Source organism: Narcine bancroftii, chromosome 1 (genome assembly GCF_036971445.1).
Source record: "Narcine bancroftii isolate sNarBan1 chromosome 1, sNarBan1.hap1, whole genome shotgun sequence".
NCBI lineage: Eukaryota > Metazoa > Chordata > Chondrichthyes > Torpediniformes > Narcinidae > Narcine > Narcine bancroftii.
In genome coordinates, this window is record NC_091469.1 from 283456322 (window position 1) to 283481422 (window position 25101).

At 42.5% G+C, this 25101-nt stretch overlaps 1 protein-coding gene across 5 annotated transcripts in view; it reads left to right on the forward strand.

Annotated features, from left to right (window-relative positions):
• cttn (cortactin) overlaps positions 1–25101 on the forward strand; it is a 96378-nt gene that overhangs the window by 49552 nt on the left and 21725 nt on the right. For 4 of the 5 annotated variants that reach the window (XM_069902227.1, XM_069902241.1, XM_069902249.1 and 1 more), the window contains 5 exons: positions 1095–1205; positions 15599–15709; positions 20201–20256; positions 23207–23276; positions 24531–24679. In XM_069902227.1, the coding sequence (XP_069758328.1) occupies positions 1095–1205; positions 15599–15709; positions 20201–20256; positions 23207–23276; positions 24531–24679 (497 nt within the window). The remainder of the gene's footprint in view (positions 1–1094; positions 1206–15598; positions 15710–20200; positions 20257–23206; positions 23277–24530; positions 24680–25101) is intronic. The other variant, XM_069902234.1, reaches the window with a different exon arrangement.

Consider the following 25101-nt stretch of genomic DNA (forward strand, 5'->3'; position numbering starts at 1 on the left):
GTTTGCATCTGTCCCATTTCTCCCACCAGCTTCTCATTCTTCCAGTTTGTCCTGCTCCCTGTTTCTCACTCTTCTGCAACTTGTCTCTCATATGTCCACACCCCTACCTTTTAATCTTTTCTGCTACGAATTCACAATGGTAGGTCACTAACAGCGGCTAATTGTCCTGAGACATGGGAGGAAACCAGTAGACAAGGAGGACACTGAGGCAGTTGTGGAGAGAACCCATAAACTCTGTATTCAAGCTCCAGGTTGGACCTGGGCCTGTTGAGCCATGTCCTGCGTCAATGTGTTAATTTGATTGTGACGCTCTTAATCGATGGGCTGAGGGATTGAGTTTTCCGTGCGTCCCTCTCACGTGTGTAGCGCCTGGATCATTGAAAGAATCCTGTTTTGGTAACTGTTGTTATTTTGAGCTGAAGTACAACTAGGTAATTTGCAGAACAGGGCTGTGTTCTGGCCCTCTGCTTTAAACACACCCATATCACACTTCTCACCCTGTGGCCTGGAGTATTTTTGGAGTGCAGGCTGACAGGTTTTTTTGGTTAATTGAGGTGTGGTGATTCTGAAAAGCTAAGCATAGGGGGCATGGGCCACTCGACTGCAGCAGAGCTTTGCTGTTGTTGATTGTGGATCCAAGTTCACTTGGATTTGGGATCAATCAGTGGATGATGATGGGATTTTCCCTGGCTGGAGAGCTCGGAATAAGGGCATGTTGTCTCTCAGGGAAAAAAAATTGAATCTGAAGGTTGGCGGAACCTTGCCATTCTCTGCCTCAAGGGACCCTCGAGGTATTCGAGGTTAAGGTCAATAGTTTCCTGGACTTGAATCAAAAGATGGGATTGGGTGGTATCATGAAAGAGGGATCATTGGTGAATGGGAACTGCATGATCTACTTAGGAATTAATGAACAATTTCTGAATGAATTTCTTCTGGAGGCCTTCCAAGACAGCAATGCAGTGTGCCATAATTCTGCATAACAGAGATTGTTTTGAGATCTCCAATCTCCTTCCAATCCTTTGTGTGTATGTGTGTGCATGGGAGTAATATCAAAATTGGCTTCCGTTATAACCAATGACTTTTGGTTTAACTAGATTACGTCAAGGGCTTCGGAGGGAAGTTTGGTGTCCAGATGGATCGACAGGACAAGAATGCCTTGGGCTGGGACCACCAAGAGACCACACAGTTGCATGAATCTCAGAAAGGTAAGCAGCTTAATGCCAGACTAAAGCAGTAGGGCACAGGTACGGGAGAGAGTGCCAGCATCACCATGAAGTTCAAAGCAAAGGGCAGATGTGTAAAGCTGACAATGGGGCAAGCTGTAGTGTGGCAGGAGCAGGAGGAAGAAATAAATTTGACCACTCTCAGCTTTGAAATCTGAAGGGCTTAAAGATAATAGTGTCATTTCAATACACAAATGCACAGAAATTCTTGCTGTAGCCAAACTGGTATGTCATTTCAGTAAAGATCAACTTCATTCGTGTACGTTAAATTAGAGATAATACAAAATATAGATAATATTCAGATACCCAAGTGACAATACAATAGTGCAAACACTCCATTCGTGATGTGGGAGTCGTCCCTCATGAGGTTCAAGAGCTTGATAGTTGTTGGATAGAAACTGTTCTTGAACCTAGAGGTGCTGGTCTTCAGGCTTCTGATCATTCTGCCCAAAGGGAGCAGTGAGAAGAGGTTGTGACCAGGGTGATGGGTGTCCTTGATGATGTTGGCTGCCTACTTGAGGCAGTGTTTCTTGTTGGGAGTAATTGGCTAACTGCTTAAAACTGCTTTAACGTTCCTGAAATGTTTCCGTATCTGGATTTGGCCCATTGTACACCTCCTGCATGCCAACGGGAACACGGTCTACACCTGCAGTAGGCCTGTATCCCTCTGTGCCTTTCCTAAGTAGCCCTCCAAAACCCTTCAAACCTCCTTGTACAACTTGGTTCACACCTCTGAGTGGAAAAGCTTAGCCCTCAGATCTCGCTCAAGTTTCTCACCTTTCACCTTAAACTCTCACTGAGTAGTTTGGAGATAAACCTAACCTCCAGCACATCACTCCTTTGTCTCTGATATTTTAGTGAAAATAAACCCTGACCATCCTGTCTGCCCCCCCCCCCCCCCACACACAACTACACCCCTTCATTCCTGGCAGCAGTCTGGTGAGTCTCTTCTGACACTCTATTTTGCTACCACATCCTTGGTGTGATGTGGCAACCTGAAAATGCTGAAGCTGCAATAGGAAGAAAGGGGCCAAGCAAGAAAAGGAAACCTGTCCTGGACGTTGTGGGCAGGAATGTAGCAGACAAGCATGTTTGCGCAGTTGGTCTCTTGCTTACAGTCTGGAACTGCCCAGTTCTGTTACTGGGGTTCATGGTCTCTTGCCCAATTATTGTGCTGTGTCCTTCTCCAATATATATCAGGGAAAGTGTTGTGTTTGGTATTTTAACCTGTATTCTCTTCCACCCCCTCTCCCCCCCCCCCCCCACTCTCCCAGACATGCAATCTCAACAACTCTTCAGAATCTGAATTTATTGTCATTAATGCCATGAAATTCATAGTTTTGTGGCAGCATTATAAGTGCAAAATTTCCGTCAACTACATTAAAAAAATTAAATAAATCCATGCAAAAGAAGAAAAAAAGAGGTCATGTAGTGCCTGTGGTTCATTTTCCATTCAGGAATCTGATGGCAGTGGGGAAGAAGCTGTCCTTGTGCTGCTGAGGGCTCGTCTTTAGGCTCCTGTACCTTTTCCCCAATGGTAGCAGATTGAAGAGGGCATGGCCTGGGTGGTGGGGGTCTTTGAGGATAGAGGCTGCTTTTAGACATCGCCTCACATAGATGTCCTCGATGGAGTGAAGTCAGGTGCCTAAGATGTCGCAGGCCGAGTTAATAACCCTCGAGTTTATTCTTGTCCTGAGAGTTGGCACCTCCATACCAGACAGTGATGCAACCAGCCAGAATGCTCTCCACGGTACACCTGTAGAAGTTTTCAAGAGTTTTCGGTAACGTAACGAATCTCCTCAGACACCTCACAAAGTACAGCCGCTGGCGAACCTTCTTTGTGATTGCATCAATGTGGAGGCTCCAGGACAGATCTTCAGCAATGATGAGACCCAGGAATTAGAAATCCTTGACCCTCTCCACTACTGAGCCCTTGATGAGGACTGGGTCATGAACCCCTGACCTCCTCCTGAAGTTCACAATCATCTCCTTAGTTTTGCTGATGTTGAGTGCAAGGTTGTTGTTAAACCATTCAATGAGCTGATCTATCTCCCTCCTGTACGCTTCCTCATTGCCGTTTGCGATTCTGCCAGCAACTGTGGTGCCATCAGCAAACTTGTAGATGGCATTAGAATTGTGCATGGCCTCACAGTCATGAGTGTATAATGGGTAGAACAGTGGGATAAGCATGCATCCTTGGGGTGCACCTGTGTCGATAAACCATGAGTAGGAGACCTTATTTCCAATTCATACTGATTGTGGCCTTCCACTGAGGAAGTCAAAGATCCATTTGCAGAGTGGGGTACAGAGGCCTAGATTCTGTACCTTTTTGAACAGCATTGAAGGAATAATGGTATTGAAGGCCAAGCTGTAGTCGATGAAGAGCAGCCGTATGCATGAGTTGCTGTTTTTGAGGTGATCCAGAGCTGAGTGGAGAGCCAGCGATATTGCATCTGGTGTGGAGCAATTGTGATGATAGGTGAATTGTAGTGGGTCCAGATCTTATATGAATATATGGTCCGGAGTAACCACACATTGATGAGTTTATCACCCCTCATCCTCCTGAACTCCAAGTCCGAGGAAGTAAGGGCTGATATCCAAGATAGTAGTTCTAGTCTCCTCATTCTCTCCCTTTTATTCAAGCCCCTGAATCCTGGCAACATCCTTGTAAAACTTCTCTGCACCCTCTCCAGATCGCAAAACCTCTTTCCTGCAGCACGGTGACCAAAACTGAACACAATGCTCCAAATGGGGCCTCTTCAAAATCTTGTACAACTGTGATGTGACCTCCCAATTTCTACACTCAATACTCTGCCAAAAGCCTTTTTGACCACCCTGTCGATCTGTGACACCACTTTTGAGGGGCTATGCACTTGCACCCCTTGATTTCTCTGCTTGACAGCACTCCCTAGGTTGCTCCCTACCATTGACTGACTACCCACATAAGATGGTAAAAGACCTCTGGAGGAGATGGACAGGTGGATGATTCAGTGATGAAGATAATAAAAGTGGAAACACCTCCTTGTTCCACTTCTACCCTGACTTGGAGTTTTGTCGAGGCTGAGTATGCACATTCTCCCTTGTGACTGCACGCGCTTTCTCTGGGTGTTCTCTTTCTCTTCCCTTTTCCTTCTGTCTCTTTTCCCCCAGCTCTCTCACCTTTCCCCTCCTATCTTCCTCTCCATATCCCACTTGCACCTTTTATCTGTTGGTCTGATCTCCTCCCCCTGCGCGTTCTTCCCTTCTCCACGGCTTTTTAATTTGGGCACCTGCCTGCTTTGTACTCCAACCTTCTAGACGGGCTCAGGCTTGAAACATTGGTTATGCATCTTCACTCCTCTGGATGCTGCAAGACCTGCCGAGTTCCTCTAGCATATCTGGGTTTAATTGGACACGGAAATTAGCCCTGAGTACTTGAATCTGGGGTATTTTAATAATTCTGGGAAAGATTAAGATTGATGAAGCATTTTGTGAGGGTGATTGGCAAAAGAATCAAAAGTGACATGAAATATTTTTATCCACTGAGTGGTTAGGAGATGAATTTTAAATGTAAATTTAGCATTTAAATTTGGAGACACAGCACAGTAACAGGCCCTTCCTGCCCACGAGCTCGTGCCACTCAAATACTCCAATGAACCTGCAACCCCTGTAGGGTGGGAGGAAACCCATGTTGACATACATACAACATGGTAACCAGCCCTTCCAAGCTAGGAGTCCATGCTGCCCAATTATGCCAATTCACCTTCACCTCCTATATGTTTTGAAGGAAACCCACACAGATACAGAGGAGTGTTCAAACTCCTTCCAGACAGAGCCAGATTTGGGCGCAAGTCACTGGCGCTGTCATAGTGTAGCCCTAACGACTATGCTGACTGAGATGGAATACATTGGCAGAAGTTCTGAAGACTGATTCAATGGTAGAGTTCAGAAGGGAGCAGGATGAGGATCTGAATGGACAGAATTTAATGCAAGAAAAGTAGAGGGTTATGGGTGTGAGATAGGGAACGATGAGACTGTTGTGAAGTAGATTCATGTAGGTCAGCACATCATCATGGGTTGAAGGGGCCTGTACAGTGGGGTAACGTTTTATAATTTGCAGGGCAGTGGGATGAGATCAGAAAAATGGCAGATGGACTTGAATCCTGTCAAGTATGAGGCTGTTTTTTTTTGGGAGGTCAACTGTAAAGGGAAAGACTCTTAAAAGCATTGAGGTGCATAAGGAGTGAAGCAGGAGCGTCTGCAGTCACTGCGATTGTAGTAAAAACACAGAAATGTTGGAGGAACTCGGCAGGCCTCGCAGCGTCCAGAGGAGGTGAGGGTAAATGAGCTATGTTTTGGGCGGGTCTAGTGGCAGGTGGGGTGGGGGAGTTCCTTGGAAATGGCCACACCATTAGATAGGGTGCTAAAGAAGATGTGTAGCGTGCTTGGCTTCATTGATCAGGGATTGTTGATTGAAGTATCAGCAGTAAAGGCTGGTCAGCAATTTTCACCAACAGCATGGTCTGGATTTCCTGCATCGTGCTGACACAAATAGATTCCTTGCTTAAAGCTGGCTGGTGATGTGGGGTGTTGCTGATGTGGAAGATTATCAGGATCTCTGACAACAAAGTGTCACTTATCCAGTGCTGGCAATGAAAATGCCAACGTGCAGGAATGTGACAATAAAGGGTCTTACTGGGAACACAAAACTGCAGAACCTTGCTCTCTCTGTTATTCAATGCAATTGCATCAATGTCCTTCCAGAAGAGTTTTTTTTTCTTTTTTTTTAAATTTTTTATTTTTCACACCATAAACCACATTAACCATGATGCATACTTTTTCCTTTTCAAATATATACAGTGCCATTTGTCCTTCCAGAAGAGTTGATGTGATTTTTGTTTCCGAAGTCCATAAGATCATGAGACATAGGAACAGAAATAGGCCATTCAGCCCATCGAGTCCCATCATGAGCTGATCCACTTTCCGACTTAGCCCCACTGCTCTGGCTTTGCCCTGGCTAATCAAGAACCTATCAATCTCTGCCTTAAATACACCCAATAACCTGCCTCCACAATCGCCTGTGGCAACAAATTCCACAGATTCACCACCCTCTGGCTGAAGAAATTCTTGCTCTCAGTGGACACCCTTAAATCCTGTTGTACCCACTTGCCTAAACTCTCCCACTGTGGGAAACTACCTTTCTACATCTACTCTGTCCGCGCCTTTCAGCATTTGAAATGTTTCAATGAGATCCCTCCCTCCTTCTCCTAAATTCCAACGAATACAGGCCAAGAGCTGTCAAATGCTACTGGTATGATAACCCTTTCATTCCTGGAATCATCCTTGTGAACCTCCTTTGAACCCTGTCCAATGTCAGCACATCCTTTCTGGATCACTTCAGCATTATTTATTTTCCACGCCCACATTCCTTCTCTTGTGTGACTTGGTGAGCTGCTGTCCTTGCTGTCAAATGAGTCATTAGAGAAGGACATGTGTACCAAGACGCAGTAAAAAGCTTTCTGTTCCAAGGTGACACCACTCCTCTAATGAAGTACCTCTCCGTGCCCAACTGCTTGCTCTCCAAACGTACTGGAGAAACTGAGCAGGTCACACAGCCATCCGTAGGAAGGAAAGTTTCAGGCTCGAGTCCTGCTGAGTTTCTGTACAACGTCAGTGAGTTGGACTCAACCTGAGCATCTTTTTTTTAAAATTTTTTTATTTTTCACACTATGAACCATACTGACCAAAATACATACAGACATTTTTCTCTTGAATATATACAGTGTAATTTTCTCCCCTTTTCCCCCCCTCCCTTCCCTCCTTCCCTCAACCCCCATCCTATTTATTCAAAGTTCAATCTATATTAAACCCGATAAACAATGTCGACACTTAATAAAAATAAACAAGAAATTTTTGTCTTTTACTTTCATATACTGAGTCAGTTCATTTCGTTGTCTTTTCCTTCTGTCATTTTCGGTGGTGGAAGTCCATGGTAGGATTTCTCTATTGTGTTTCATGTATGGTTCCCATATTTGTTCAAATATTGTGATGTTATTTTTTAAATTATATGTTATTTTTTCTAATGGAATACATTTATTTATTTCTATGTACCATTATTGTATTCTCAAGTTGTCTTCTAATTTCCAGGTTGACATAATACATTTTTTTGCTACTGCTAAGGCTATCATAATAAATCTTTTTTGTGCCCCATCCAAATCGAGTCCAAATTCTTTATTTCTTATATTACTTAGAAGGAAGATCTCTGGGTTTTTTGGAATATTGCTTTTGCAATTTTATTTAATATCTGGTTTAGATCTTCCCAAATTTTTTTCACTTTCTCACATGCCCAAATTGCATGTTTTGTTGTTCCCGTTTCCTTTTTACAGCGAAAACATCTGTCTGATACTGTTGGGTCCCATTTATTTAACTTTTGGGGTGTGATGTATAGCCCGTGTAACCAATTATATTGTATCATGTGTTTATTGTATTTCTCATATTTCCGGAGCATAGCTTTATCTTTATCTTTATGTTTAGATCTTGTTCCCATTTTTGTTTAGGTTTACAGTTTGTTTCCTCATTCTCCTTTTCTTGCAGTTTGATGTATATGTTTGTTATAAATTTTTAAATTATCATTGTGTCTGTAATCATATATTCAAAATTGCTTCCTTCTGGTAACCTCAGACTGTTTCCCAATTTGTCCTTCAAGTAGGTTTTCAGTTGGTGGTATGCAAACATTGTATCGTGAGTTATATTTGTCCTTCATTTGTTCAAAAGATAATAATTTATTTCCCGAAAAACAATTTTCTATTCTTTTGATCCCTTTTCTCTCCCATTCTCTGAAGGAAAGGTTATTTATTGTGAAAGGGATTAGTTGATTTTGTGTCAATATTAATTTTGGTAGTTGATAATTTATTTTTTTCCTTTCTATGTGAATCTTCTTCCAAATGTTGAGCAGATGGTGCAATACTGGTGAATTCCTACGTTGCACCAATTTTTCATTCCACTTATATAGTATATGTTCAGGTTTCTTCTCTCCTATTTTATCTAGCTCTAATCTGGTTTTTCCCTTGTTTGATAAAAATCTGATAGGTATCTTAATTGTGCTGCTCTATAATAATTCTTGAAGTTTGGTAGTTGTAAGCCTCCTTGTTTGTACCATTCTGTTAATTTATCCAGTGCTATCCTCAGTTTCCACCCTTTCCATAAGAATTTCCTTATTATTTTCTTTAGCTCCTTGAAGAATTTCTCTGTTAAGTGAATTGGTAATGATTGAAATAGGTATTGTATCTTTGGGAAGATGTTCATTTTAATACAGTTTATCCTTCCTATCAGTGTTAGTGGTAAGTCTTTCCAGTGCTCTAAGTCATCTTGTAATTTTTTTCATTAATGGCTGATAATTTAGTTTATATAGATGGCCGAGATTATTATTTAGTTGTATACCTAGGTATCGAATTGCTTGTGTTTGCCATCTAAATGATGATTCTTTCTTTTTTTTCTTTTCTTTCTTTGGCTTGGCTTCGCGGACGAAGATTTATGGAGGGGGTAAAAAGTCCACGTCAGCTGCAGGCTCGTTTGTGGCTGACCAGTCCGATGCGGGACAGGCAGACACGATTGCAGCGGTTGCAAGGGAAAATTGGTTGGTTGGGGTTGGGTGTTGGGTTTTTCCTCCTTTGCCTTTTGTCAGTGAGGTGGGCTCTGCGGTCTTCTTCAAAGGAGGCTGCTGCCCGCCAAACTGTGAGGCGCCAAGATGCACGGTTTGAGGCGTTATCAGCCCACTGGCGGTGGTCAATGTGGCAGGCACCAAGAGATTTCTTTAGGCAGTCCTTGTACCTTTTCTTTGGTGCATCTCTGTCACGGTGGCCAGTGGAGAGCTCGCCATATAATACGATCTTGGGAAGGCGATGGTCCTCCATTCTGGAGACGTGACCCATCCAGCGCAGCTGGATCTTCAGCAGCGTGGACTCGATGCTGTCGACCTCTGCCATCTCGAGTACCTCGACGTTAGGGGTGTGAGCGCTCCAATGGATGTTGAGGATGGAGCGGAGACAACGCTGGTGGAAGCGTTCTAGGAGCCGTAGGTGGTGCCGGTAGAGGACCCATGATTCGGAGCCGAACAGGAGTGTGGGTATACTTTCTTAAACTTTGTGAAATCCGCATTGTTCATTGGCATTCCTTCACTTTTATTTGCGTTGATCTTGTACCCCGATACTTCTCCGAATTCCTTCAATTTCTTATGTAATCCTTTTATTGATATTTCTGGTTCTGTTAACGTCACCTGCAAATAGACTGATTTTATATTCCTTCTCTTTTATTTTTATCCCTCTTGTTTCATTTTCTGTTCTTATCAGTTCTGCTAGTGGTTCTATAGCTAACGCGAACAATGAGGGAGATAGTGGACATCCCTGCCTTGTTGATCTACTTAATTTAAATTGGTTTGATATATATCCATTTACTGTCACTTTCGCTAGTGGTCCCTTATATAATGCTTTAATCCAATTAATATATTTCTCTGGTAGGTTGAATTTTTGTAGTACTTTGAATAAATAATTCCATTCTACTCTGTCAAAGGCTTTCTCTGCGTCTAAAGCAACCGCTACTGTTGGAGTTTTGTTTCCTTTTACTGCATGGATTAAGCTAATGAATTTACAGATATTGTCCGTTGTTCGTCTTTTTTTAATAAATCCAGTTTGATCTTGTTTTACTATTTTTGGTACACAGTCAGCTAATCTGTTTGCTAATAGTTTAGCTATTATCTTATAATCTGTGTTAAGTAGAGATATTGGTCTATACGATGCTGGTGTTAGTGGATCTTTCCCTGTCTTTGGTATTACTGTAATTATTGCTATCTTGCATGAATATGGTATGTTTTGTGTTTTTTCAATCTGGTTCATTACTTCCAGGAGAGGAGGAATTAATAAGTCTTTAAATGTTTTATAGAATTCTTTTGGGAGTCCATCCTCTCCCGGTATTTTATTGTTCGGTAGTTTTTTAATATCTCCTGTATTTCTTCTATTTCAAATAGTTTTATAAATTTATTTTGTTCCTCTGTTTGCAATTTCGGAAGTTCAATTTTAGTTAGAAATTCATCTATTTTGTCTTCTTTCCCTTCGTTTTCAGTTTGATATAGTTGTTCGTAGAATTCCCTGAAGTTTTCGTTGATTTCCGTTGGGTTATATGTAATTTGTTTGTCCTTTTTCTTTGATGCCAATACCGTTCTTTTAGTTTGTTCTGTCTTAAGCTGCCACGCTAGTATTTTGTGCGTTTTTTCTCCTAGCTCATAATACTTCTGTTTTGTCTTCATTATGTTCTTCTCCACCTTATATGTTTGTAGTGTTTCATATTTTTTTCTGTCTGCCAATTCTCTTCTTTTAGTTGTATCTTCCTTTATTGCTAATTCTTTTTCTGTACTTGTTATTTCCCTTTCCAACTGTTCTGTTTCCCGATTGTAGTCCTTCTTCATCTTAGTTACATAACTTATTATTTGCCCTCTGATGAACGCTTTCATTGCATCCCATAGTATAAACTTATCTTTCACTGATTCTGTATTTATTTCAAAGTATATTTTAATTTGTCACTCAATGAATTCTCTAAAATCCTGTCTTTTAAGTAGCATGAAGTTTAATCTCCATCTATACATTCTCGGTGGGATGTCCTCCAGCTCTTTTGCCAATAACAGGGATGAGTGATCCAATAACAATCCAGCTTTATATTCCATTTTCTTAACTCTTCCTTGAATGTGGGCTGATAACAGGAATAGGTCTATCCTTGAGTATGTTTTATGTCTACCCGAATAATATGAGTATTCTTTTTCCTTTGGGTGTTGTTTCCTCCATATATCTAAAAGTTGCAAATCTTATAAATTTGGTTATTTTGTTCTTTCTGTTAGTCTTTTTTCCAGTTTTATCCATGTTTGAGTCCAAATTAAGGTTAAAATCCCCTCCTGTTAGTATATTCCCTTGCATATCTGTGATCTTCAAAAAGATATCTTGCATAAATTTTTGATCTTCTTCATTAGGTGAATACACATTGAGTAAATTCCAAAATTCTGAATATATCTGACATTTTATCATTACATACCTCCCTGCTGGATCAATTATTTCCTCTTCTATTTTGATTAGTACATTTTTATTGATTAATATAGTTACTCTTCTGGCTTTTGAATTATATGATGCTGCTGTTACATGTCCTATCCAATCTCTCTTTAATTTCTTGTGTTCCACTTCAGTTAGATGTGTTTCTTGCACGAATGCTATATCAATTTTTTCTTTCTTCAGTAAATTTAACAGCTTCTTCCTTTTGATTTGGTTATGTATTCCGTTAATATTTAAAGTCATATAGTTCAACATGGTCATTTCATACTTTGTTTATCTTTCCTTTCCGTTTCCTCATCACCACCTTCCCTTTTTATCCATTTCTGTTTTCTTTTTTTGAACACATTGTAAGACAACACTTCTAAAACATAAAATATTTCCACTATTCCCATATCTAAAATTCCTTTAACCCCAATAGTCCCTCCCCTCTCTGATTTGCCCTTTGTCCCTTGTTGGGCAACCACATCTCCCCTCTCCATTTGGATTTGCGAATCCGCTCGCAAGCGTCAACTGATTTCGCAGTGACTGTTATTCTTCCCCACCCAGCCACCCCAGAAAAGATTTTAATCTTCATATATAACAAAGCTCACTCTGTTAATTCCCTCCTTACTTCCTTTCTTCCCCTTCTTAGTTCTTACTTATACTTTATTCTTCTTTATATATAGTTTGTTGTCATTTTTGTTCTTGTTACATCTCTTCATCTCTTTGTCTGTTTTGTAGGTGTTCTGCAAATTTTTGTGCTTTTTCTGGATCCGAGAACAGTTTGCTTTGCTGCCCCAGGATAACTATTTTAAGCCCCGCTGGATATTTTAACATAAATTTATAACCTTTTTTCCATAGGGTCGTTTTTGCTGCGTTAAACTCCTTCCTCTTCTTCAGGAGTTCAAAACTTATGACTGGGTAGAAAAAAATTTTTTGACCTTTGTATTCCAGTGGTTTTTTTGTCTTCTTATTTTTTTCATTGCCTTCTCCAATATATTTTCTCTTGTCGTATATCTTAGAAATTTTACTAGAATGGATCTTGGTTTTTGTTGTGGTTGTGGTTTAGGGGCTAATATTCCGTGTGCCCTTTCTATTTCCATTCCTTCCTGTAATTCTGGTCTTCCTCGGACCCTGGGCATCCAATCTTTTATAAATTCTCTCATATTCTTGCCTTCTTCGTCTTCCTTAAGGCCCACTATCTTTATATTGTTTCTCCTATTATAGTTTTCCATTATATCTATCTTCTGAGCTAACAGCTCTTGTGTTTCTTTAACTTTTTAATCAGATTCTTCTAATTTATTTTTTAAGTCATCTACCTCCATTTCTATGGCTGTTTCTCATTCTTCCACCTTCTCTACTCTTTTTCCTATATCTTTCATGATCATCTCTAATCTATTCACTTTTTCTTCTGTACCTTTTATTCTTCTTTTTATTTCACTGAATTTTTGTGTCAGCCATTCTTTTAATGTTTCCATATATTCTTTAAAAATTTTTTATCCATGTACTGTCCCTTCCCTTCATCTTCCATTTCTCTGTGTTCTCCCTCCTCTTCTTCTGGCTCCACTCCAGGATCTGTGTCTTTTACCTCTGTCTCTTCTGGTTTTCTTGTTGGGTTGTTTCTTTTAGTTTGTTGGGTATTTTTGTTTTTATTATTTTTATTACAATGTCTTGGTGTGAGTTGGTCATCTGTTGTTTCTCTGATTTCCTATTTTTACTCTCTTCCTTCTTGTTCCCGTTATTTTCTATGTTTTCCTCTTGGGAGCCTTGCTATCATGTTATACTTGTCTGTTTCAGCTGTGGAGATTTACTCCTCAGCTGGTCCCCCCTCCCGTCGGTGTTGTTTTTGTCTTGTGCATCGCGCATGCGTGGTTGCGCACTTTTGTTTGGCTCCGTGAGCCATCTTTGTAGTTCTGTGTTCGGGGTTTCCACTGACCTCAGGGAGTGGGCTTCTCTCTCCATTGGCAGGCCTCCTCGTACAGGTAAGGCTTTCACCTTTCTCTTCCGACGTCTTTCCTTCTTCTTTTCTTCCCATTGTTTTTGGTTTTTCTTTCTTTGCTGCCATTTTCTCCACACTTTTATTTTTAATTTGTTATGGTTTCTGCGTTTGTGGCTTTGCTTTTTTTAAACTTTTTTAACTTTTCTGAAGAGGGCTGGTATTTTCTTACCGGTCACTATTCCATCACGTGACTTTCCCCAACCGGAGCATCTTGAAGACTTTCCTGTCACACTGCCTGCTCTCCATCCACTAGCCTCGAGTCCCAGTGCCCACAGCTTAGTGGGAGGAATTTCCTCGACCACTGGCCCTGAGGCTTTCATCTGCTGAGTATTGAGCCTGTTTTATTCAGTGCTGCTGTTTCCTGACCTGATCGATGCTGCCTTGTCCTGCATGTTAGGCACCACTGCCTACTTGGAGTTCAGCCCCAGATGGACTTATTGGAGCCACCACCTCACAAGTTAACCATCGCTGCATCTGCAGCTCTGCACTCTACATACTCACTGCCTTTTTCCCCAAACCGCAGGATCAATATGATCGGGAAGAGAATGCTCCATCCCTTGAACCTGTGCCTGCCCTAATGCTGTGATTTACCAGTTCTCCCAGCCCTTCCTCTCAGTTCCAGAAAACTGTTCCAGATAAACTGTGTTCTTGTGATTCTTTCTCTGCAGCACTTTTATTTTTGCAAAAGCACCTTCTTGAGTCAAGTTTGTTGTCATCTGATTGAACAAGTATAACTTGACAAAACAGCGTTCTCCTGTCCTCGGTGCAAAACACTCAGACACACAACCAGACATAACACACAGACAGACAGACAAACAACACATATGCAGGACAAGAATTTTATCTACTCAAATAAATAAATAGTGTTGTATAAATGAGTATCTCGGAGGGTCAGTGTGCAGTTCCTTTGGTCGTTCAGCATTCTCACTGCCTGTGGGAAGAAGCTGTTCTTCAGCCTGGTGGGGCTGGCTCTGATATTCCTGTATCTCTATGTGTGGGGTGGAAGGGGTCCTCAATGATTTTGCGCACCTTCTTCAGACAACGATCCTGAAAGATCATGCATTTATGGAGGGGAGGGTGGGGATGGGAAGGAGGGAGACTCTAGTGATCTTCTTTGCCACTCTTACGGGCTGTGGATTGACCTCCGATCCAATTCCCTACAGCAGCCGTGCTCTGGAGAGCTGGCAAACAGAATGCAATTTTATTGCCTCAAAGACTCTACAGGTTCAACCAGTTTGATCCCTTTTCAACTGACGTCATGTGCTGTTATTCCAAAGCAAACACCAATAACCTATCAAGTTCAAGTTTATTGTCACACGTTACAAGATTCAATCATAAAAGTTTGTTTTGTGAGTTTGGTTGGATATTTGCAGGGTGCTTCACGAATTGATTTCATCATGTGTGATGAGACCATTTCTCTTTTCCACCTTCTCTCTCTCGGTCCATTCTCTCTTTTATTTTCATCTTTTCTGTTATTTTGTACGTTTGAGCCATTTTTCTGCTCTTTCTTGTCCCATTTGTTCAGTGTAGGAGCTGAATGTTGTAGCTTGGTGAAACTCCACAGGGAAGCTGCCCTTCTGTAGTCTATAGATCTGAAGGAAATTTTATTTTTACCAACCAATGAGCGCAGAAAACATTGAAACATACTGTCCCAAGTCAATGCAGATTTGGATGAATGTGATTGGGAAATGAGAAGGATGAAAGTTGGCACTGTTCATCAACCCACCTGGAAACACAGAGGAATGTTGACAGGACAACAACCATAGGAGGTAAAGATACTTGACTGGTGTTTTCAGCCTGAGGGCATGAGTAAAAAGCAGGCAGGTGATGGATTTAAAAGAAAGGGCTTGGGGAGGAGTACAGACCAACAGACAAAAGGTGCACATTGGCTCTGGAGAGGAGGCCAGGAGAGAGGAAAGGTAGAATTAATTGGGGGAGGGGGTGTGGATCTGTCCCCTTACCAGCTGCATCTTTTTATTCAGGTGTCTGGTTGAGCTTTTGTACTCCTGAAACATTGACCGCCTGTTACTTTCCCTGGATGCTGTGAGCCCTGCGGAGTTTCTCCAGCACTTTCATGTGCTGCACTTGACTTGACCCACGCCTTTGCAGATTTCCTGTTCAGCACCCGCTGTTTTAAGATGTCACTGTTTCAACTGATTGTTCTTAACTTCTAAAGCAGGCATAGCTGTGACGATTGTGTGTAAAAGTCTGGTTCAAAGTTTTTACTGTCCCTTGTGTTATTATTGTTATCTTTTCTGACTGGATGTTTGACCTAACCTGGCTTGTTTTGTTTGTCATTTTTATCGTGGTTACCTGTGGATTCACAGACTATAAGAGAGGTTTCGGCGGCAAGTATGGTGTTGAGACAGAGAAGCAGGACAAATCTGCGCTGGGGTTCGATCACAAGGAAAAGCTGTCCAAGCATGAGTCTCAACAAGGCAGAGTTCAATCCCAGGCCGCACTCGGGTTTCTTGATGAGGCATTAACTTTCAGCACACGCCTGCCTGGCAGTTTCGTCTTTTGAATACATGGCAATGTTAATAAGAACTGTATTTATTTCCATCTCCAATCTCTCTCTTTCCCTGTCAAACTTTTTCTCTGATTGTGATCAATGACTACTCTGGCCTCTCCCTCCACTGAATTCTTGAGATTGCAGGAAGTGTCTGTTTACTAATGGGTTTTGATCTAGACAAAGAAACAAACAGTCCGAACCCCTCTCTTCCCCCTTCTCTTACTGGCTGGTCAACTATTTGGTTTTTAAATTTAAATTTTAAAAAATTTAAATTGGGACGTAAAGCACATTAACAGGCCCTGACAGCCCACAAGCCCATGCCGCCCAATTACACCCAATTAACCAACGACCCCCATACATTTCTGGAGGGTGGGAAGAAAGCAGAGCACCCAGAGGAAACCCACCCAGAAACAGGGAGAACATACAGGCAGCGCCAGATTCGTGCCAGTGCTGTAACAGAATTGTCCTAACCATTATGCTAACTTTGTGGCTAAGAGTTGTGGAGTTTTACAGAAACAGGCCCAATGGCCCAACATCCATGCCAACCAAGTTGTCTACCCACCTGACTTTTTCGATCCATTATCCCTTTCAATCTTGGTCGACATTTCGAGCCATAACTTCATCAACACTGAGCTTTGTACAGAGGCATGTGTAAAGGGGGGTGAGGTTGGGACATCTCCCGCAGTGGTGAAGAAGAGTTTCAGTCGAAACATCAATCACTCTCTTTCTCCCATTGACGCTGCTCAAGTTCCTCCAATAGTTTGTGTTTGGCGACAGATTCTAACATCTGTGGCCTCCTTTGTGGCTACATCTGAACCTTTTCTTTGCATGTATCTGTCTAAATATCTTTTAAATGTACAATATCCTCATCTCTACCACTTCTTCTAACAACGTGTTCCACATACACACCACCCTCTGTGTGGGGGGGAAAAATGTGCCCCTTAGTTCACTTTTAAATCTCCTTAAACCTATGCCCTATTGGCTTTAAATTCCCCAGCCGGGAGAAAGATGATGGCTTATCTCAGTTCGTCATGACTTTATAAACCTCCATCAGATTCCTCCTGTGCTCCAGGGAGAAAAGCCCCACTCTCTTATAATTCAAGCTTTCCAGTTCTGCCAACATCATGTGAATCTTTTCTGAACCCTTTCCAACTTAATGATCTCTTCTCTGTAGGTGAGTGTACACAGTCCTCCAACTGAAGGATTAACTCTCCAATGTAAATATGGTGGGTTTTGAATTTCAGATCCTTCCATCATGGATATCCGCAAGAACTTTGATGGGGTGCCATGTGATAGATTGGTTCGGAATGTGGGATTGTCTGGGATCCAGAACGAGGAGGCAGTTGAGTATAGCACAGAAGTGTTTGAGAAACTAAACTAGTCGGGAATCGACTTCCAGTGGGAGGCAGGGGCTGGTGGTGGAGAATTGTTCGACAGGCAAGAAGTGGTGTGCTGCAGGGATTGATACTGGGTCCACTGTCGTTCATTGTTCATGGCCCAGATAAGAATACAGATTTGTAAATGGCAGTGAAAATTCCAATGGAATCTCGTCCGACCGAGTCAGTGGGTCAAGGAATGGCAGACAGAATTTAAATTAAAAAAAAAAATTTAGACATATAGCACGGTAACAGACCATTTTAGCCCAGGAGTCCATGCTGCCCAATTTACACTCAATTAACCTACATTCTCAGTACCTTTTGAACAGTGGGAGGAAACCGGAACCCTCAGGGAAAATCCAGGCAGATACAGGGAGAATGTACCAACTCTTTACAGACAGTGCGGGATTTGAACTCCAGTCCCGATCGCAAGTGCTGTAAAGGCATTAGGCAAAGAAGGTTCTTTGGATGTTTGCTTTCACCGGTCAGGGCATTGAGTACAGTCATTGAGATATCATGTTCAGTCTGGACAAGACAACCAAAGGCCACGTTTGCAAAACAGGCAGTCCCTGGGTTAAGAACATCCGACTTATGGACAGCATGTACTTATGAATGGACTATGTGTGCGTCAGCTTGAGTAAGGGGAGCGGGATTTGCCATTTTAAGTTGGATCACATTGCTGTGTTGAGTGTGCTGACTTCAAGAAATTGACTCCAGTAGTTTTACATGCATAGAAAGGTAAAATATACACTGTATACTAAGACAAACATTCGAATAACTGACGCTAAATAAGAACTGTATGTGTCTGTCCAACTTATCTACAAATTTGACTTAAAGACAGACTTGGGAATGGATCTTGTTCGTGACCCAGGGACTGCCTATACTGTGTGCAGTTCTGGTTGCCCTGTGAGAGGAAGGGTGACCTTAAGATGGAAAGGCTGCAAATAAAGATTCACAGAGTTGTTACTGGGACTGGAAAACTTGAGTTATGTGGGGAGGCTGGATAGGTGAGAACTTTGTCCTTGGAGTGTTGGAGGCTTAGGGGAGCAATTGGTATTCTCTCCAGCATAGGAGAGTCTAGAACTAGAGGGCATTGGTTTAAGATGGGGAAGGGATGATGGGGGGAGTTGGTTTACAAGGGACCTGAGGGGAAAGTGACAATGTGGAATGAGTTGTCAGAGTAAATGGTAGCGGTCGGCACAATTAGGATATTTTAAAATCAGAAAAATTGGAAAGACAGTGGGATAAGGGCCAAACGCAGACACATGGGATGAGCTTAGAATGGTGCCTTGGTTGTCATGGATGAGATGGGTTGAATTTCCATGTTGTAAAACTCTGATTCTAGCTACTCTCATCAGTGTCCACAGTGATACAGTGAAATGTTCTAAATATTTGCAGCACCATCTAAATATTTTACCACCAAACAGAATTGTTCCTCAGTTCCATCCGATTGCAGATGGTCTGACGTTTTGAGCCTCGACACCACTTTCCTCCTGCTGTCAATGACCTCTAATTCCATGGAAAAAAATATCCTTTCAACCTCTGATAGGCTTAAACATTAAGACATAGGATCAGAAATAGGTCCATTCAGCCCAACGAGTGCCCTGCTATTCATTCATTTTCCAACTCAACCCCACTGCCAGGACTTCAACCTACAGCCTTTGATGCCCTGTCTTATCAAGAATCTATCAGTCTCTTCCTTAAATACACCCAATGACCTGGCTTTCACAACCACCTGTAGCAACAAATTCCACAGATTCACCCTCCTCTGGCTTAAGAAATTCCTCCCCATCTCCGTTGTAAGCAGGTTCTTTGGATGCTTGCTTTCACCAGTCAGGGCATTGAGTACAGTCGTTGAGACATCATGTTCAGTCTGGACAAGACAACCGAAGGCCACATTTGCAATCCTGAAGTTGTGCCCTCGTCCTAGACTCTCCCACCGTGGCAAACAACCTTTCTACATCTACTGTATCCATGGCTTTCAGCATATGAAATATTCAGATGAGATTCCCTCCTCATTCTCCGAAATTCCAGTGAGTACAGGTGAAGAGCTGTCAAACACTCCTCTTATGATCACCCTTTCATTTTTGGAATCATCCTTGTGAACCTCCTTTTGACCCTCTCCAATGTCAGCACATCCTTTCTTCAATGAGGAGCCCAAAACTGGTCACCCCTAAGATTCACCATTCTTTGAGAGATATTCCTCCTCATCTCAGGATTAAATCCTAATTGGAACACCCCTCTGGTAAATTTTAAGTGAAGTTGAACAAAGCCTCCCTTTATCGCCAGATTTGTGCTCTGCTTTTGCCCACATCTTTAAAAGTCAGTGGAAAAAACTGACAATAACTCATTATTTACTTCGCCATCAAACACCAGTAACTAATATTGAAACAAAAATTGGTCACCTTCATCGGCAAGTGACTTGAATCCTTAGAAGGCTGGCACAAGGTATCTGCCTGAAGTGGTGCTGTCCCAGGTTCCACATTCCCCAAGGATCCATCTTCCCACGGGTAGACACTGTCCTTGTGGGGGGTGGGGGAGTGGGTGTCAGAGATCATCTGGTGAATTCTGGGTCCAAGGGTAAACGGACACCTACATGAAATGCCCAAACGGTCTGTGCTGCAAAGTGGTGCATTTATTGTCATTGTCTTGTCTAATCTGTGTCTCTGTTTTTGCTTTATGTGTTTGCCTCAATAAAAGCATCATTCCTTCAGTATGAAAGCTTGATTTAGCATGTCCTAAAGAATTGGGTTATTCACTCCAGCATCTCATTTACACTTCTTTTGAAAAACAGACTTTGCTTATTGATGCCAAAAGGCAATGTCAAAAACAAAATGATAGATTAATAATCTTTGGCAGTATGTATTTTTTTTCTCTCATGACTAATTTAATTGAGCCTAATCAAATCTTGCCTGTCGTTTAAAATGAGAAGCTTGCATTCAGTTTGGCTGCTGCCTTTTAAGTTTATGCATGATCACTCTGCCCTCTCCGGAGCCTCAATTGGGCCAGCTGAAATGTGCTTCCTCTGTCTCCTGTTTCAGATTACTCAAAGGGATTTGGTGGCAAGTATGGGGTGCAGAAAGACCGTATGGACAAGGTGAGTGAAAGGAGGAAACTGCTTTCTCAGTGGTCATGGCTGCTTTCTCAGTGGTCACGTTGAGTATTTAGTCAGTGATGGGGAGACAAAGGTTCTGTTCCATCCACCCTGCCTCGTAACTTGTCCACCTCAAAGTTCAAGTTCACCATCAGAGGACATACTTGGCATTACATACAACCCTGAGATTCTTTTTCCTGCAGGCCAGGCAGAATTTCTACTGATCGTTAGAGTGAACTGCATGCAGGAAAAAGATAACCAGACAAAAGAGAGCAATGTAAACAAAGAAATTTATGTGAACAAAATATGCAAATACAGAAAAATAAATATTCAGTAATAAATAATGTGCAGTGTTGTGTTGTTTCTGTCTGATGGTTGAGAGCTGGCAACTGTTCCTGAAGCTGGTGGGCTTACATTTTCAAAATGAAATTTTGACATATAACAAAGTAATGCGTTTGTGCTGTCTAAATTCCACAATTAACCAACAACTCCAGTACGTTTTGAAAGGTGGGAGGAAACCAGAGCATCCGGAGGAAACCCAGACAGACATGCGGAGAACATACAAAATCCTTACAGACAATTGAAACCCGGGTTGCTGGCGCCGTTACTAACAGTGCCACCCACTTATATCTCTTTCCTGATGGCAGTAGCGAGAACAGGACATGTCCCGAATGATGTGGATCCTTGATGATTGCTGGTGGGGAGGGTTTTGCTTGTGATGTAGTGGGCTGTGTCCACTACCTTGTTCAGGGCTTTCTGCTAAGAGATATTGTTGTCCCCATACCAAGCATGGTATGAAACTCTGTTTCATGTCAAGCTACGTGATCTCCAGGGAGAGAATCAGAGCCAGAATTTTGGTCTCCAGGCAATTCTCAACCCTGCCAAATCAGGACTATCAACTCTCACCCAGTAGCAAGACCACTTGTGTCATTCACTTTCATGATCTCTGTCTATACCTCTGCTATCTTGGGAAAGCTGCCAACCCGTTCTTTCCCCTTCCATCAGGGAGAAGGCACAAGGGCTTGAAAGGCAAAAACCTCCAAGTTCAAGGGCAGTTTCTTTCCTGCTGCTATTGCCTTCTATACCGACTTCCTATTGGGAAAGAAGATGCTCTTGCACTCTTTTAACTGTGCATGTGTCTGCTCCCTTCACTTTGTCCCAATAACACTATACGCTGCATCCTCACTGTAACACTACTCTCTGCAGTTTTGTTCGATCATTGTTACCTGCCATGCTTAAGGATGCTTTGACTTACCTTGATTGCACAGAAAACAAATGATTTCCCCGGATCTCAGTGCACATGACCATAAACAATTCAATTCCATCAAATTGATCACAGGTATTCCCTTTGTTCTCTCCACCCCTAACCCGCAATGTAAATCATACTTGTTTTCTAAATTTACCCAAGTTGTAAAGGAAACTCCGTGACCATTCTCTCTCTCTGAGATACTGAATAATTCCTGCCTTTTCCGTTTTATTAGAACGTTAGCGTCCTTTTCTGCTCTCATCTTGATTTACTCTGTCATGCTGAGAATTCCTCTGTACTGTAACCATTGATTGGACCCCGGTTCCATGCACTTCCCTTCTAAATTCCCTTTCAAATCCACCAGTTTTTATTTTCAAGTGTGTATGTAAATTGCTGTTTCAATTGTCAAAAGATAATGATTTTTTTTAAACCCCCTATCTCTGTTAAATTCTAAGTTTGTGCTTTTGGTTGTCAAATCTATCCTACATTAACCAACTCCTTCATCTATTGTTCCTCACCATTAAGCCCAGTTTTACACCTGTCTTGTATCTCAAAAATGCAGCACACCACAGGCCCTTTGGCCCACGGTGTTGGTGCTGACCAATATAAACCAACTCCACATCCATCTAATGCTTCCCGCACTCATAACACAGAACCCTCCATTTTTCTGGCATCCATTGTTTTAACATCTTCATTCAAGATCAGGGATTGTGAAGCCTTCTCCAGCATTTCCTTTTTCACTGGTTGTTTGAACAGTGGGCGGCGCAGTTAGTGTTGTGTCAGAGCCAGCGATCTGGATTGGCTTTGAATCTCACGTTGTTTCTGCCTTCTCTCTGTCTACTTGGGTACTTCCCGGGGGCCCTGGTTTCCTCCCACCATTTGAAACGTAATGAAGGTTTAGGTCAATTGGGTGTAATTGGGCGGAATTGGTTCTTGGGGCGAAATTGCCTGGTACCATGCTGTATGTCTAAATTTAAAAATTTAAATTAAAAAAAATTTAAAGCTATCACTAATGTTTAAGACAACGATCGACACTAAAAAAATTAAAGAAAATAGTAAACAGTATGACAATTGCAATAGGAGGTCTCAGAATTGTAATGCAGCTATTATCGACAGAGAGGGAAACCCTGCTGTTTAAATAAATGTCTTTTAAACAAATCTTATTACAATAAAACCTCAGTTATCCAGCACCTCTGGGGTTTGGTAGATACGGATAAGTGAATTTTCCATTTGCTTGAGTTTGTGTGTTGTATAATTGGCAAATGAAAGACAAGAGGCACCAATTTTAAACTTCCATAATTTTTACTTATTTATTTTTCTGAATTTTTTGCCAGTTGCTGGAATTCCAAATAACAGGGGTTTTCCTGTCTATATTTCATATTGAGCTTTTCCCAGGAAATGTTTGTGAGCATTAAGCTCAAGTTATCTTTTACAAACTTGCATGATTCCGTGCATTTGATGGATCTCCCAGCCCATAAGGATTTACATTTTTATATTTCCTTGTGCACGGTTGATGACGAATCAGATGTCTTTTACCTACGAGAGCGAGCCTAAAGTAAATGTTGTGGCAGTTGCCAGTGTCACCCGGTTGTCTAGAAGGACAGAAGGGTGAAGGGTGCACAGGAGAGGGAGGGATTCTACAGAAAGTGAACCGTGGAGAATGAAGGATGTTTCTGTCGTTCTCATAATAAAACTGTCTGATTACAGAGTGCTGTGTGCTTTGATGATATTGAACGGCTGTCACCAGCGTATCAGAAAACGAAGCCAGTGGAGGCCGGTGAGTATGAACGTTCAAGAGCACTTGAATCTGCTTCTCCAGTTTGCTGTCATTTGTTGCTGATGAAGCAACTCGACCCTTTCTCTCACCCACACCCACAATCCTGGCCTGATTAACGATTTCTTCATTGTGGAGGCTTGTGGGTTTTTTGGTCCAGATCATGCTTTTATAAATTATTTATTTTCATATTCTGAGATACAGTGCAAAGCTTTGTTTTGCATGCTATCCAGGAAAGTCAACTCGATCTTGTGCAGAGCAGGTAGTGGAATAATTACAGCGCCAAAGACCTGAGTTAGAATCTGGTGCTGTCTGTAAGGAGTTTGTACGCTCTCCCATATATACATGTGTTTCCTCAAGGTGCTGTGGTTTTTCCCTGCACGTTCCAAAGATGTGTGAGCTGAGTAGGTTAATGGGTCACATGGATGTATTAGGACTTTGCGGATTTGTGGGCTTGAAGGGTCTATCACTGTGCTATATGTCGAAATTTAAAAAAAAAATGCAGGGTGGGGTGATACAGCGGATCGCAGAGTGGAGGCTGGGGTGATACAGGGAGTAGTCACAGAGTGGAGGGTGGAGTGATACAGTGGGTCACAGTGTGGCGGGTGGGGTGATACAGCAGGATACAGAGTGGAGGGTGGGGTGATACAACGGGACACAGAGTGGAGGGTGAGGTGTTACAGCAGGACACAGAGTGGAGGGTGGGATGATACGGCGGGACACAGAGTGGAGGGTGGGGTGATACGGCGGGACACAGAGTGGAGGGTGGGGTGATACGGCGGGACACAGTGGAGGGTGGGGTGATACAACGGGACACAGAGTGGAGGGTGGGGTGATACGGCGGGACACAGAGTGGAGGGTGGGGTGATACGGCGGGACACAGAGTGGAGGGTGGGGTGATACGGCGGGACACAGAGTGGAGGGTGGGGTGATACGGCGGGACACAGAGTGGAGGGTGGGGTGATACGGCGGGACACAGAGTGGAGGGTGGGGTGTTACAGCGGGTCACAGAGCGGAGGGTGGGGTGATACAGCGGGACACTAGAGCGGAGGGTGGGGTGATACAGCGGGACACAGAGTGCAGTGCAGGGTGTGGCTCAGGTTCATGATGTTGATTATAAATCTTTGCCTCCTGTGGATGCTGTGGGTCCTGCTGAGTTCCTCCAGCACTTTGTGTCTTTGCCACTGAGTTCAACTGGTTTCTTGAGCTGTTTCTGCTGATGGATGTTTGCATGGTTGGGCCCATTTTTTTCCACAGCCAATGCTAGTGCGAGTAGCATCCGGTCCAAATTTGAGAACTTTGCCAAAGTTAAAGAGGAGGAGGATCGAAAGAAGGCAGGAGAGGAGAGGGCCCGACGTCTCGCCAATGAGAGAAAGGAACAGGAAGAAGCCAAGAGGAAGTTGGAGGTTGGTGGAGAGTCTCTCATCTGAAGTAACACGTCCCACTTTGCATTACATGTGACCAACTAGCACTGCAGTTACTGTTGATTCGTGATGCTTTGCATTCTTGAGTCCAATGTTGGTGTCTTACAGATGGATGTCTAATTTGTCCTGAGGATAATCTTTACTGATCTTTGAGTGCAATTGGCTTTCTCCCCACTCCTCCAGAAAATTCCTCACTTGGCAGACAGGGTTTTAACAGATGCTTTGTCTAATGTTCTGCACTGGGTTTTTGATCAACTGGTGAGGGTTGGCGTGAAATCTTGTTTTAGCTTCAGTGCATTTTGAAATTTTCGAACTTGTCTGGGTACTGATTGGTACAAGGTTTTGATTCTCTTGCCTTTATGTCGGCCAACATCTCAAGAGCATCTCAAAGTTCAGACTTATTG